The following is a 15,954-nucleotide window of genomic DNA, read 5'->3' as shown; positions in this document are numbered from 1 at the left end:
CCTGCAGTAGAGCTGTCCTCAGTGTGACACAGGCAGTATCTACAACTACCTCAGGTGCCTCAGCTCTATCCAGAGTGCAGCTTTTCAGGAAATACACTTTCCTGTAAGGCCACCTGGGCTTATTTCTCCATAAGCATAGCAGAGAAAAGGAGAAGGCAGTTCAGCACACTTCAACAGGGAACTGGGGGATTTCCACCAGCCAGTGTTCTCTGGTAGGCATGGCTGGGGTTGAAAGCTGACCTTAAAAATGATGCTCTGTGTTGGCACAGTTGCTATTTTAGATAGAAGACATCTCTGCTGTTGCAATATCTGCTGTTCCAGGAACAGACAGAAATCTCTGCTCCATTTTTTATAAGAAAAAAAAATCAAAGGAGTCTGAATGAAAGTTTTTAACATATAAAACCCAGGTTCTCAAAAACTGAAACACAAAGGCAATGAATTCAGTTCTCAATGACTCACACTGAAACCACTCCTCCAATCAAACTACCTTTTACACACCATCTTCTCTATACACAGCCCCCCACATACATTTTTACTGACAAGCAGACCACTTCAAAATATGTTCAAGTAGAAAAAAAGGGCTAAGCTGAGTGCAAAAGGCACAGCCCTGTAATTTCAAACCCACTGAAAGAACTGGATCCACCAGATAGTCTCTGCTCCCACACCCAAACAACTTTGCAAGTTGATGGGGTGGGGAGAGATCAACTTGGGAAGGAGAGGTTCCCATCCTCCTGATTTAAAAAGAAACAATGACTTCAAAGAACATTAGAGACATGAGCCTGAATGAGCAGGAGCCAGCTTCAGAGACACGGCAAGGTAACACCCCAAACACACACACGCCAACAACACGAGCTAGGAGGCATGTTCTGGAGGAGTGTGCCAGGAGACTCCAGTTGAACCAGGTACTTGGGAGGTTTCACCTTTACTCCTCCCACACCAACACCTCTGGCTTTGGCAGAGCATCCATCTGCTGCACTTGCCCTGTTTGGTTCTCAAGTCAATACTCTTGACAAATTGCTGGGTTTCCCTACCCAGGGCCTATTCTTCTGCTCATGGGACGTTAGTCATTGCTTCATTTCCTACCCAGCTTCACCATGAGAATCCCTCCTAGTGATCCAGTGGTAAATAAATTGTTAGGAGAGAAACCATCCCTCTCCAAGAGGTGCTGAACTGAGATGTAATAAAACTGAGGAGCTTGGTGTCACCAGGCAACCTGCCACAGAGCTCCACACCAGCCCAAGCTCTTAAACAACAACCCTTCCCCTGGGAATACTGGATGCTCTGCACACAGAGACTGGTATGAAACCTCCACTGACTTCAGTAATTAAGAGGTCATTCCTTGGAAATCAGAGAGGTGGAGAATCTACCGTTATTTTTTCCTGATGAATGGTAGTAATTAGGAGCCCAGCCTGCAAATCAGAGTACCCTGAACCCAGACAATGCATCAGCCCTGACCATGCTGTGAGGGAGGATGAAGACATATTGTTTGACACCACATTGTTCCATTCTATGGACTCGGTAAGTCATGAATATTATTAAGACTTTACCAAAGGTAACCCTACTTATATGCAATCTATTGTACTGCCCTCTCAGAAGTTCACTGCATTTCCCAAATATTCATTACAAAATAGCTTTTATAATAATTTTTGAAAAATTAATTCAGACAAGAACCACAGCTTTAGTAAATCCATTAAATTGTTATCTGTTGTCAGATGCAAGAAGACTGGAAAAAACCACAGGAAGAAAAATCCTGCTCTTAAAAAATGCTAAACAAAAATCATTTTATGCTTTTGCATGTTCACTTCAATTTTAACAGATCGCTTTGTGTTCACAGCTTGGTTTCCCCTTTCCATCCACAAGTAACAGGGCTGGCCCAAATCCATAATGAACTGTGCTCTGTCATGCAAGACCCACTCTACACTCAGCATAAGACACGCAGATACACACACACCCTCTCCACACTGGAGGAAAGACCTCCTCTGCCCCAGCGGGAACTGCACTGTCCTGCACACATGGGCTCTTTGGGGTTCAGGCTCCAGCCCACTTTTGCCTATGTAGTGTGACAAGGGCCTTCAGGAGTTATGATAATATCTACAACAGACTCCTCTGATCTCTACTTCACTTCTTCCCCTAGGGAATGCACAGAAAGGAGCCTTGTACATAACCCGCTTCCTTCTTAATTTAAAAACATGAACTGAAGAACAGCATGTTTCTGGGGAGGTTACAAAGCTTCTCCCCAGTTCACAGCTTACACTAGATGTTCCACAATGTCAGAACACATTCTGGATTGCTTTCATCCAGAAATAAAAGAAGAATTAACAGCAATACTCACAAAAAACTACAAAATAATAGCAAAATTTCAAGTACCTTGGGAAAAATGCAACTGGTGATCCCATTATCCCATTACCCCTAGATTCACTTTGTTCTTCTCATCACTGCAATCAGCAGCTCACAAAAATGCACAGTGCCAAGTCTGCATTTTATAGGGAAATACCATCTCTTGCCATGACCAGGTGAATACCCAAGCTGCTACAATGCTAGTTTGCTTTTTTGTGGCCCAAAAAAGCTGTGCAGTACTAGGGTCTTAGCAGGCAAGGTGTTTGCTTCACACAGAATTGGAGCCTCAGAGAGCCTGGACCCAAAAGCAAGTGTAAGCCAGGCTGGGAATGGGTGAGATTCTTCCCATGCACTGCTCTGCTGTGTTAACCATCACTTCCATCCCCACCCTTCTGAGACAGAAAGGCTCTTCCATTTACAGCAGATGTTGACTATATCATGATGATGGGGGCTGAGGAACACACGGGACCCTGATAACCTCTTACCTAAGCACTCAAGCTCTGCAGAAAAGGATTCTTCTTCTTTTCAAACACCCTAAATCCCTCCAAGTACCAAATAAACAAAAAAACCTGTCGATGTCATCTGATTGCATCACCCCTCCTCTCTCTCCAGGACTCAAAGGCATGTCTCCAAATAGCTATTAGCTTCGCAAAGCAAAGCAGATGTTCCCTAACACCCAAATCCTGGCCGCCTGCGAGGTGCCGATCGGCTGCAGCACCAAGGAGCGGCAGGGACCGGGGCTGTGTCTGCGCATCTGTGCTGCGGAGGGCAGACGGATGGGAGACGTGCTCCCAATACCCAAACGCCTCTGCCAGTCCCGCGCTGCCTTTCTCCATCTGAACCCGCTCGACACACCCAAAGGCAGCGACAAAAAAGAAACCCAAGCCAAAACCCGGGGGGATGCGGCAGGCAAAGCGCCTATTTCCCGGATGAATGCAGCCAAGCCGCCGCTGTGCCCAGGTAGCTGCCGCATCCCCGCGGAGAGCCGTGCCCGGCGGGAGCCCACCTACCTGCTTCTCCTCTGCGGGGCGGCGCGGCCAGGACGGGATGCCCGCGGCGGGGACCGGCAGCGGGGAGAGAAAAGGAGAGAGAGTGAGGCGAGAGGGACGCGCCGGGCCGCGGGGCGGAGCGGCCGCGCGTCCCCGCCGCCTCACCTGGGTTCACCAGCTTGCTCTTGTACCGCATGCCCGTGCTCATGATGCCTCCCCGGAGCGACAGCCGAGCCCGTGTGTGCGAGGGTGGGTGGGGGACTGAGGGAGTGCGAGCGGTGGGGCCGCCCCGCGCCGCCGCCGAGGGGCCGGGGCCGCCCGGGGCCGCCAATCCCGGGAGCCGAGCCCGCCCCGGGCCCGCCCCCGGAGGGTGACAGCCGGGCCGGGGGCTGCGGGAGCCGGGCAGGGCAGCGGGACCCGCCGGCAGGAGCACCGGAGCGATCCCCCCTCCAGCCCCGCCCCGTGCCAGCGGCTGGCGAACGCAGCCCCGGGCCGCGGTGATGTGCAGGAATAGTCCCCCCGCAGCCACCCGGACCCGGGCAGGCTACACCTCCCTGAAGGTTTAAACACTATAAAAGGCAGCAGTCCCTGCTCTCGAACAGAAAAACAGCGGCGAGAAGGAGGAATACAGTATTTTAAAAAAATACAAAACCCAAACACAAATGGAATAAATAGGAAATGTGTTTCCAGATTTAGCATCTCAAAATACAGTGGGAAGTCCTGAATCATACTGCAACCATGCTGTGTGGAGCAGGAATATGTGCTCCGTTCCCATTAAAAAAAATTAAAGAGGTTATATGGAAAGTTATTTTAGGTAAAAGCTGTCAGCATAACTCTTTAAGACAAGGCAAGAGAGAACTTAAATGAAAAGCAGCAGTTGCACATAACATGAGAACAGCTCATAGAAAACTCAACGGTAGAGAAGGAAGGAGAATGGGATGTGAAGACTAAGGACACCCAGATCCTTCCCCTGACTTCATGGCTGCAGGGAGGGGTCATGCCTTCCCCATTTCAAGGACAGGCAAATTATCAGACCTGAAACTCCTCTGAATACAGGACAGGATAAGCTTGGCAGGGTGATGGCTGCATAACTAAAGGGGACTGCCCTGCCTGGGAACAAATCTGACACCGATGCCACAATACCGACTTTTCAAATCCTTGTAGTCATCACAGCATTTACCTTGGCATTTCTTCCACCTTCTCAAATCAAAACATCCCTCATAACAAAACAAGGAGACACTTCCAAGGCACAGACATTTTAAAACCACATTAGCTCATCCCGAGTTCACTTTCAGCCATTGATTCAAAGCATAAGAAAAAAATAAATCAGGTAATTGTCAGCAAATTTCCTTGTTTTTAAATGCGAGAGAGCCACAGACCATTAGAGACTCTGCACCACAATTAAAGGCACCAACAAACCAATCAGCCTTTCATGAGTTGTTTTATATCTGCCACAGTGTTTTAAAACTAATGAAGGCTGAAAGGATTGCAGTCAAATGCTCTTTGATCCTGCTGAACAGTCATTAAAAAAGTTACATGTGGGCACTTTGTCCCAGTGCTGGAAAATGTCAGTCTGGAGAAGGCCAGGATGAAATTCAGAGAAAAGGACTTGTCTTCCAAGGCCCTGGCACTGCCAACACCTATGGGAGTTGAAATGCAAAGCCAGAAAGTAGGCTCTAACCAGTGTCCTCTATCCAGAGAGCTCCACAATACAAAGACTTGGCTTAACAACTATATATTCTCCCAGTAAACTGTTAAGTATTTTAGCAAAACCAAGTTCAAATGTAACTGAAAACTAACATCAGTCAACATCAAAGAAGTGACAGAAAGCATAAAAAAAAACCCCTACATTGAAAGGAAAGTACTCACATATGGAATCAGCAGCTCTGCAAGCCCTTCTTGGACAATTATTGAAATAGATCTCAAATTTTGAGCCAAAATGCTCCATCTGGAATCCACAACCCAAAGAAAGTACAGACTATCAATTGGTACTCAGTATCCCCTAGTAAAAATCTTTTCACTGAGGCTTCCCAGACAAGAACTGTGACAGTGACTTTAGGCACCTTGCTTTAAAGAGAGAGAAAAAACCCCCTGTTTTTAATAAAATTAAAGACTAGATGCTTTTGATAGTCTGCTTCCCCATTGTCCTAGCTGGCTTAGAAAGATGAAGCTTTCATGCCACCTTTGCTCAGAGAGCTAATCCAGCTTGTAACTAACATCTCCAACTGAAGTCTGGGCTTCTCAGGAGGGGTGTGGCTATCCTGACTTTCAGAAGCACAAACGGACAGCACATAATTAACAGGCTTACAAAATATGATACAAAATCCTGGAAGAAAAACAACAAGAAAGGTGCATATAACAGCAAACAAATCATGAAAGTTTGCCATTAAATCTCTCACCTCGGCCCTCTGGACAGACATGGTTAAATTCAAATCTTCATAAAAACAGTAGAAAATTTGTGTGAATGCAAATCTGTCACTCCATTTCTTCTTTCAACTTTGTTATAGCAGCCACTGAAGTAATAATGTAACGTCCATTTTATGCAATTCAACTCCAAACAAGCCAAATATGCATCCCTGTGATGCCAATCATCTGTGAATCCTGATTAAACACTCATTGCTAGACAGCAAAATTAGGCGTAATCATTACATGAAAGACACCTCAATTTAGGACAGAAGACAAAGTGTCTCAATCCCATATTTGGAAAGTAATTTACACTTGTGCATATATAAAACACACAAGACTACAAAAGCATGCAGAAGAGAGCTATAACTCAGCAATGACATAAAGGAAATAGCAACATTCATGAACTGAAGGTGTGTGATCAGATTTTCAAAGATATTCACCCACCTAAAGACATCAGTAGATGCCTAATGAACTTTGGAAAAAAAGCGGATGTGAAGTTTTGCTACCTAACTTATAGGTAAAACACTTTTAAAGCTGTTTTAAAATGAAATCAAAGCAGTTTGCAGGTAGACAAATTTTAGAAAACACCTTCATATCCCAGGGTAAACATCACAATTCCTCTGAATATGCACTGTGCACAACACCATTACAGCATTTCATACATTAGCTTGAAAAGGCAAAATAAAATAAAATAACAAAAAACACCCCAAAAAGAAAATCAGCATTTTCCACATTCATACAATTTATTACAAAACTTCAATGAAAAGTAGTGCTATGGTATATATAAAAATTCAGTACATGCCATCGCTCAGCTGACAGATAGAAATGCCTGTGACAAATTTTTGCCATCAAAACTTGAGACCTGAAGCCAAACCTCCAGAGGCATCCACGCAAGTTGTTGGTGTGTGGAGTGTTCATGGTGTGTTAAGGCACGGCGATTTAGAAAAGTCAGCTTTTTCGAATCACTGGTGAATCATGGGCGTTTTTGTACATTTTCTCATACATCACACAAATGCAAATCACCAGAGAAGAAGCTTCAAATGCAACAAAAGCACAGAGGAAGTTCTGAAAAACGGATATGATACATAATAACCTAAAATGGCAGGTGAAAGTTATAATACTGTGCAAACACACAAACGTTTACTGTAAACAGGCCACAAAGTCTTAGTATTAACCACGAAACCGTTCAGAACAACCTAGCAGATAAATGATTAATTCCTTAAACCCACCACAATGACTAGTCCACACAGTGTACTCTTGGCAGTTTCTGAATAAAAAGGTATAGGAAGGATAATAAAACCACATAGGTAAGTATGAAGACAGTGTTACCAAAAGAATCAAAAGAGATACACTATAAGTTGAATAACATTGAGTATATAAACCAAGCAGTTTTACAACACGATCTTCAGACTTTGTGTTTGTTTTAACGCAGGTCTTGGTCTGTGGCATCCAGCTTTTGGGCAAAGAAAAGAGAGCACCCATCCACTTAGAGAACCGTATGCTGCTGGGAACAAAAGTGGAAAACAGAGCATTAGAACGGACAAACTCTTGGCACTGTCAGAGCATTGGGGGCAGTTGGAGCCCCTCCGAGCAAAGCAGCATAATCCAGGGAATAGGGAGTTTCAGTTTCTGCATCACAGGGACCTGCATTACAACTAGATCAGCTGAGCAGTTTGGACCCAAATATTTATCACAAATGTCTAATAAGAGCTTATAAATGAGAACTTATTTTTAGCTACATAGTTTCTTAGGCACCTAAACCCCCCCTCAGCCTGCAAGAACACAAGAAGCCCTTACAGCTCCTCTCAACAGTCCTGCACACAACACATCGACCTTGGCCTGTTCTGTGAAGCATTATTGCTGCTGAGGGAAACAAACAACTCAGCTAAACAGGGCTAGCAGTAGGCAGCAAGTTCGACATCATACACCAACACTGCTAAGGTAAAGCAGGAAAGCAGACATTTTTTCAAGCATTCATACAGCACTGTTCCTGTGCCTGAAAAAGAAGGGATACTGGTCTGTAATTTCAAAAATAACTGTCAGTTTTGGGTATTTCTACAGTTACTTGCCAATCAAAAAGGCTGCTACAAAGAAAGCAGAATCCCAGCTTTCCCTGAAAGTTGGATCCTGCTTAAGAAGTTGCGTCCGATTTGGAACTCAGGGGAAACACCTCAAATTCTTCAGTCCCAAAAATACTCATTCCTGACAGAAAAAAATAGCTTAATCTAAATGCTCATCTGGATGGAAAAATAGAAACATCCTAAAAAACACCGTTGTGCCAACTTACTTGTAAAATACAGTGTAACACTCATCCAGACTACAGTGGGGTTAAGGAGCAACATGCTTTGCTCTTTGCCATTCTCATTGTGGGAATTCTGTTCAATACACAATTTCTTCTTATTTTAAAGAGCCCATCACCTCTAATAACAACTAAAACAAGCAAGCTAGCAATAAGGCTTTAAAGCTAGAGTCCATAAATTGCTAAGCAAATTAAATATTCAAATTCAAAATTAACCTCTTGTGCTACACTGCTACTTCAAATTTGAAAGAGAAACTTGATTTCTGCCAGTGCCTGCCCAACTCTAATCTGTTACAGAAGATACCTCAAGAAGAAACCGTAACTCATGTTTCAGACTCACAAAAGGACTGGAATTTCCAATAAACATGTCGGCTTGGGTTCTAAGCACAGCTGTGCACCAATGTTAGCAGCATTAGCTCCACGATACCCACATTTTATAAGCTCATAGAACACACTTGGGCAAAGTATGTTCGTGTAGTTCTAATGTGGATTCATCTCACAGCTCTTTCTTCCTCATCTCCTTGTAAGGCAGTATTTTATGATACAATTAGGTTGATACTACTCTTGACAAGTTTGACCTCCAGCTTTACTAGACCAGCCTTATAGTCCCCCGTGCTCATTTCACGAACACACAGAGTTAACAAATGCCTCCATCTGCAATGGGAGTTCATACCATCATTTAACAAAGAGGGCATTTCTCCAGTGTGCCATTAAAACAGAACTCTCTCAGTAAGTAGCATAACTAGCAAGTACTGCATACACTTGCACCCTGATCATGTGGTCACATAGCTCAGAATCCTGTATTTGTAAAGATTTTGAAAACCTTGTAAAGGAAATGGGTTTGCCTCCCCCTCAGCTCTTCCAAGAACACCACTGCAATGCAGGGCGACTTGACACCTCTATGTGTTCACTTCTGAATTCCCAATGAGAGAAATTTGCTTTATAAGCAGCTGCACTTTCTCACCTCAGTTGTTTTTCTTCAAATAGCACTCATTTAATGTTATAACTACAGCCCTTTGTGTGTCCCTTCGTGAGCAAGAACTTTGAGAAATGGCATCTTTCCAAAAGGCAGAGGAGTACTGGATGATACCAGCGCCCTGCTGTAGGTTTTGACTCATTTTGTCACCACACCCCAAACATTTTGGTTTTCTGCTGTTTCAGTCACCCTCTGTTGACTTCACTGCTTCAAGTTTGCTCCCTCCCTTTCCTTTGCTACTCTGTAGCAAGACCTCATACTTCCCCACAGCAATCATCATCAGCTGAGTTCACAGTAAGTTACAAAACTGACCTTTGAACTGATTTCCAATGCTCATCAGTTAAATATGTTAATAGGGTTGATAACCACAGAAGCACATCTACATACCAGGATCTAAGCTTCAAAACTATCAGAAACGTTCCTCTGTTTCTTGGCAAAAAGTGGCCCTGACACATTTTCAGGTTCCCCATTATACCATACAATTTCCAGCTGAAGTCTGTTCTCTAAGGGTGAAAAAGCTTGTGCCAGCCCATCAATGCAGGATTTGCTGAACAACTCCAGAGTCAGAAGAGCTGAGGAGAGCTGGACACTGACAGCACTCTCCTGGTCTAGCTTCTAGCCAGAGAAACATCCACTGGCAGTGCCAGGCAGATGTTCCAAATACTACAAATTTGCCCAAGCTTCACATTCTCTAGGCTCTCAATTTCAGCTGCCAAAAAACTACATCATCATTTCTGCTGCCTCAAATGACATTTCTCATCAGATCAATTCAGTATTCAGCAGCATCATTTTAGAAGGCTGGTTGCTATGGCAATGCTTTGTGTTGTTCTGTTAAATGATGTCAATTCATTGGTAGAAAGAAGAAGCTGTTTGGTGTCTTTAGCACTGTTCTTAGCAAGAACCAGAACAGTGTTAATGTGCTCAGGAGGCTTTAAAATACTTGTGGAAATCACAAGCTATACTAAAAGAATTTTCAACATGCTACAGATATTTTAAGTGCAAGATGCTTGGGTTTCTTTTTTGTCTGAATATACTTCCCTAACTATAACTACATTTCCAGATGGCTATATTAGCGTTCCACAGCCTGGCTTCTGTTACTGATTTGTCCCAGTATGATCTTGAAACTGAGTGAAGACAGACAAACCAGATTTGTTAGAATAGCAAGAGGAAAACAGATTGCAAAGAGATACGCTGTGAGAAACAGAGAAGCAAAGGGAAGAAACATCAACTAATAACCATTTCACTTGGTACAATTATTCCAGCTTTTCATAGTAATTGCTCATCTGAGATGGTAAAGTTCAGAAATTAGTAAATGTGCTGTTGGAGTTACTACAGAGGCTTATTTCAAAAGCATTTCATATTTGAGCACCCAAATAAAACTAAACCTGTTTTAGGTTTTGGTACCTTACTCCACCCTTCCATCTTCCTCTTCAATCCTTTGTGTGAACTGTCAAATATAAGAACCAATAAGCTCCTACACTTTACAGCAGTATCTTGTGTTTTACAAGGGGAAAAAAAAAATCTAAGGAAGATTAGTAAGGAGAGTATATCAAAAGTCAGGGTAAAAAATTGTTACTACTTATTCTAAGAATATCCTGGTGTCTAGCTGTGCTCTCATTGCCTGCTCCACCTGCACTGGTTGCACACAGAAGCTATTAAATGTTTAGAGGAAAGAGACAAAAGTGTAGCTCAACACACCTTTGTTAGGGCTGCACTCAAAAGATCTTAATCACCATCATCTGTTCTCACAGGCTTTTGTCAGAAACTGCAGCCGGAAACAGGAATGACCAGTGTGCCAAAATCATCTTCCTTTCCTACCTCTAACCCAGTCTCCACCAGCATTCATCTTCATTCCCTTTCAGGATTCTACTTCACGGCAAGAAATCTGTCCACCCTCTTTGGAAACCTTCATCTACGTCTAATCTATGCCTTTGTCACTCCCCTTATTCTTCTCTTACTCCAGCCTTGAAAGAAAAGGAAACTGCTTGAAGTAAACTCTCCTTTTGCTCTTTCCATAAAACCTTTAAAGATGGCCCTATTCAAAAGGGATCAGGCAAACCAGACCTTCCAGTCATCCCATCGGTGCAGCAGTTTCTGGTAACACAGACTTGTCAGTCTTTTTGGCAAGGATTTGAATTTAGCACTTCTTAATCATTATGCAATGCTCCTCCCAGAACACCCCAAAGCATTCAGCAATCTCCTTCCCACCCCAAAATACATCTGAAATCAGAAGTGGGTATTTCACATATTTGGATATTAACACATTTCATTACCCTACTGTTTATTCTCCAGCTCCTACCTATGAAAGTCTTCATACTATACCCCACTCCTCTTTTCCCAAAATACCTGAAAACATCTTTGTATCTGTGCTTTATGTAGGGGAAAATATTTTAATGGACTTTTGAAGAAAACACAAAAAGTAGGTATGTACCCAAAATAAAAAGAGTGAAAATATTAATTTTTACATAAACTCTGTGTTTATAAAGTCACATATTTTTCTCAGCACAAAGTAAGGGTGCAAAAGAGCAATGGGAGGAGAGACTGTGCTTTCAGTAGCACAGGTGATTCTTTAAAGTTCTTGTAAAACTAGAACCTGAGAGATGCTCAAGATAAACTCTGATAGAACAAAAAGATTAATACCAACTATATTTAAATTTGTTGGCAGTTTGGTTCTGTTAACCACTGTGTTAATTACAAGCTTCCTGGTTTCTCTAGAAATAGTGAGGTCAATAAAATACATCATGATGGGAATGGTGGAGGTTGAACTCATCACTCCTCCTAAGCTGCAAAGTCAGTTAACATGCATGAGAGAAACTTCCCTACGGCTAAGATCTGGATTAGGATTCCCTTCATTATGCTGCCAGAACCATACAACTGCATCTGCAGTTCTGACTGTGCATACTGGCCAACAAACTACACTAAAAATCAATCTATCTCTCACTCTCTCTCTCTCAAGGGTAACAAAACCCAAAGTTCAAAAGTCTTTCCTGAAATAACCTGTCAAACATGATTTCCACAGCAGCATCAGAAATGTATCTTAGCAAATTCCAAAATAACAGCAGGACCTCCATGTATGAGGATCTCATTCAAATCCTTCTCAAAATATCTCATCCATGCTCAGTATTTCAGGCCAATAAACGTGACCTCAAGATTTAGTTCAAATCACAACAAGATCATGGGAACACTCAGTTAAATCTGCAAAGTCTCCTTAACACACAGAGTGGTCCAAGCTGCACTCCAGATTAGCAGTGTGAAGTATCTACAGAAGAACATTTCCCTTGGACACACATGAGCATGCTCAAACTCTGTTTACTTACGTAGCCATGGCTGCAAATTCAGCCTGGGACAAACCATGCTCCAGTTCCTTTTTCTAAAGGCCATATCCAGTACTGCCAGAAGCTGCGAAACACAGGGGATCTGGGGCCATTTCTGGCTAACCATTAGTGGGAATACTACATCCCATTAGCCCTCAGATACTGATTTCAAAGCATTTAGGAACTGGAGAAAGAACTTTGAATATATTTGTACCCCTTGCCATCCTGTGCTCTGCCAGCAACTGTGGACAAGGTTAGGTTTATGGTGGTTTTTTCTTACTATCAGTTTTAAAGTGCCATGTAATTAAACATGATTTCTAACTCCTACAAAGAACTGAGCTCCTTAGCAAAAAACAGTAACAATAATTTACACTAAGAACACTTTCCTGCATCAAATAACCATTTCCACAAGTAGTCAGAATTTGACCATATGACAACAAAGTCACTGTGAAAACTTGGAACTTTCAATTCCAACTATAATATTTAACAATATTGAACAGGCTGCAAAATGACCAGCTCCTGTGCAGGGAATGAGAGCTTTCTGTCAGACACTGCTATCACATACACCATGTGGTCAGCCTCAGTGTTTAGACTTCCAGCTCTGGGAAAACATATCTTAGTATGGAAGTTGGAAGACATGATGTGAAGACTCCTCTATCTGCCACAGTTGAAACTGTGACAGTAAGAAACCTGAGACTGAGTTACTTATTTCCCCTTAAGTACTTCACTCAAAGATAACAGTGCACATACCAGTAAAACCATCAACTTCTGCTTAAGTGAGAATCCAGTGAATAAGTTTATTTCTTAATTATTTTTTTCTTCTTTTTATGTAAACAGGAAGACTGAAGGTTCAAATAAAGGCAACAAAAAATCTCCTTATTTTAGGCTTGGAATGTTGGCAGCTGACACAAGGTCATAAGGGATAACATAATCCATTTTATTCAAGCTTTACATTCCACAAGACCAGCAATCACAACTAGAGTATTAAACTGAAGTATTAAGCAACAGGACTCCTCATATCCGTCCATTTTTTGTTCTTGCGTTTAGAGGATGAATTCTACCGGAAGAAAGAATGAGTATGTGCTACACAAATTTTTTTCTTCACTCACTCTGATCCCCCCTAATACATCATACTTATCATCAAGGGAGTCTGTATTCAGCACACCTGACCAAAATTGTCTGGCTCTTTGAGAAAACTGTTGAAAACTCAGCAGCCTACATACCCCAAACCACTCTAACTTTTGTTTACATATCAAATTAACTTTCTGAGCAGCTTCTGCTAACAGAAGCAAAGCCTGATGATCCAAAAATAAGGCACTGAAGAGAAGGATTTACAGTTCTTAAAAACAGCTGGAAAGGTAACATTGACATATACCTTTTCTAGTCTGCTCATGACATCACTTTTATTTCCTGTTAAGTACTGTAAATGCAAGTCCAAAGTGCAAACTTAACAACAATCACTGCCAAAATCTTATGTAAGAGGTGAAAACAAGTCAGAAAAGCAATACCTGATGCATCCAGACGTTAAGCACCTTAATCATCACCAGGCTTCATCCTCATCTGGGCTTGCATCTGGGCAATCATCTCCTGCATGCGGCGCAGCTGGAAGAGAAAGACACCCAAATGTTTACAACAATTTCATGAGAAGCCCAAAAATCCAGGAAACCTTAAAACTTTTTCTTCCATGGTAGGACACAGATCCTATTTTCATCTTCACAAACTGGAAACTTTCAGTAATTCACATAACTGAATACTTCGGTTTTTCCCATCTCATATTCTTCAATTCAGTCCATCTAACTTTCACAAAAGATTTGTAAGAATACTTATAATGAAAATTAAGCAACAGAATCCAAATCTTTTGAAGCCAGCTACGTTTGCAGACTTGTGAATCAGCATTTAATCCATAATAAGGAAAGCATGCACAGAGCTATACCTGAGTGAGCTAAAGCAGCTTTGTTCTGATACAGGTGCTCAAAGCACAGTATCATGTAGGAGCACTCATCCTGTGACTATCAGGGAACTCTGCACACTTTTAGAAGCACTAACAGCCAAACATGAAGACAAGATTTAAAAACTATTTCAAAAGAGAAATAGATGTTTATAAAATTTGGAAAGCCAGACTAAACATACTAAGCACCAATACTTTTTACATCTAAACAATGACTTTTCCTGGAAATAACTGTTTTCTTAAGGCATTTTCTTTTAACACTTAAAAGTTAGTTTCCATCTCATAAAAGGCCAGTTATATATAATGCTTTGTTGCTCGTTGTTTTTTCAAAAAAAAAAAAAATTAATTGGAACAAATGTTCTAAGAAAGAGGAAAGAACACTAATATAGATTTTCGAAGTATACATGCAAATACCTCTAATTTGCTTTACAAATGACTGGGTACTTCCTTCCAAATGCAGGTGGGGAAGCTCCACATACAGAACTACAAGTGCCCCATTTTACAAGGTGGAAAGGAAATACTCTGCTATTTCCATGCACATTGTATAACCTTTGAGTCCCTCTCAAACCAGAGATCTTGTAAAAACCTGAGGCTTGTATAGCAAGTTCTCTTTTCTTTTAAATTATGTAGAAAACTCCTTTCATTTATTTTCAGGGGGGAAACAAACTGAAAAAGCACTATGTCTAAACAATTATACTGTATTTTCATCCAGTCAGCCACATTAACTATTCTGATAGTCGCTACTCCACCAGGTTCAGTACAAAAGAACCTGAGACAAATGCTTGAGTAAATGCATGTGGTGTTGAGCTGTTGTTTCGTTAAAAAAAAACAAAACAAAAAAAACCACACCACCAAATGGAAAGAAAGAAACATCACAGAACAAAAAAAAATTAACTGCAGGTGCCTGTATCACTTTTCCTTGCCTGCTCTCAGATACATATTTAGGAAAGAGTAAAATACTGAAGATTAACTAAAGAGTAAAAAAGATTGCAGCACAGCCAGCAGTAACAGAGCTTGCCCAAAACTAGCTGGCTTATGTACTTATCCTCCTGCTGCAGCAGCACAGGGTTCAGGAGAGGCTAATTCAAGTTGCTGTGGCTGCTGCAGAGATGCCCTCCAACAAAAGGAGAGTCACGCAGGAACAGCATGAGATACAGCTAAGTCTGTGAGGATTATTATAAATCCATCGACATCTTTCTGCTAAATACTTAAAACAAAAAGCTTCTGATCAAGAAGATGGCATAACATTGCAGGAAGGAGGAAAAAAAAAGCAGAAAGTTCCCAAAATGAGTGTTGCATTGATTTCATGATACAAGAAAAAAGTAAGCTTCAAAGATCAACTTGTAAAATGTAAGACACCTGGTCCTTTGAATTGCCTCTCTGCAGATTTACCATCAGAATAAAACTAGCTTTTTGGAAGCTCTCCTACTTGAGCTTTCCCAAGAGCACTCCAAGCTGAGCCATGAAACATTCCCAAAATAGAAACCATTCAGTAATCACAGGGGGAAATGCTGCTGCACATGTATTACAGTGATTGCTCAAATGCAGAATTCTGCTAATAGCCAACATCATATTTTAAGACTTAAATATAGCATTGAGAATTGCATTTTCTTAACTGATAAAAATATGGCCATAGCAAAAAATAAATCAGATGCTGCATATGACACAAATATAAGGTAGCACAA

At 41.7% G+C, this 15,954-nt stretch overlaps 2 protein-coding genes across 6 annotated transcripts in view; both read right to left on the bottom strand.

Moving 5' to 3' along the window:
• SEPTIN5 (septin 5) overlaps nucleotides 1–3,580 on the bottom strand; it is a 39,515-nt gene extending 35,935 nt beyond the window's left edge. The window contains exons 1-2 of one of the 3 annotated variants that reach the window (XM_042034895.1): nucleotides 3,492–3,580; nucleotides 3,348–3,358 (exon numbers count right to left, since the gene is read on the bottom strand). Coding sequence is in view for 2 of the 3 variants with exons in the window: in XM_042034896.1 (XP_041890830.1) it covers nucleotides 3,348–3,404; nucleotides 3,492–3,534 (100 nt within the window). In the remaining variant the exon portion in view is untranslated. Of the gene's footprint in view, nucleotides 1–3,347; nucleotides 3,405–3,491 lie in introns of all 3 variants that reach the window. The other 2 variants (XM_042034894.1, XM_042034896.1) reach the window with 2 other exon arrangements.
• Nucleotides 3,581–6,454: 2,874 nt separating this feature from the next.
• The window catches only part of LOC121667812 (septin-2), a 35,405-nt gene continuing 25,905 nt past the window's right edge, over nucleotides 6,455–15,954 (bottom strand). Inside the window, exons 12-14 of one of the 3 annotated variants that reach the window (XR_006017161.1) lie at nucleotides 13,830–13,923; nucleotides 10,412–10,454; nucleotides 6,455–7,236 (exon numbers count right to left, since the gene is read on the bottom strand). Coding sequence is in view for 2 of the 3 variants with exons in the window: in XM_042034888.1 (XP_041890822.1) it covers nucleotides 13,855–13,923 (69 nt within the window). In the remaining variant the exon portion in view is untranslated. The remainder of the gene's footprint in view (nucleotides 7,237–10,411; nucleotides 10,455–13,829; nucleotides 13,924–15,954) is intronic. The other 2 variants (XM_042034888.1, XM_042034889.1) reach the window with 2 other exon arrangements.

This window comes from Corvus kubaryi, unplaced genomic scaffold, assembly GCF_017639235.1.
Source record: "Corvus kubaryi isolate FWS band 111438036 unplaced genomic scaffold, C.kubaryi_AGA036_p1.0 37382, whole genome shotgun sequence".
Taxonomy (NCBI): Eukaryota; Metazoa; Chordata; class Aves; order Passeriformes; family Corvidae; genus Corvus; species Corvus kubaryi.
This window is presented reverse-complemented; position numbering and strand designations above follow the sequence as displayed.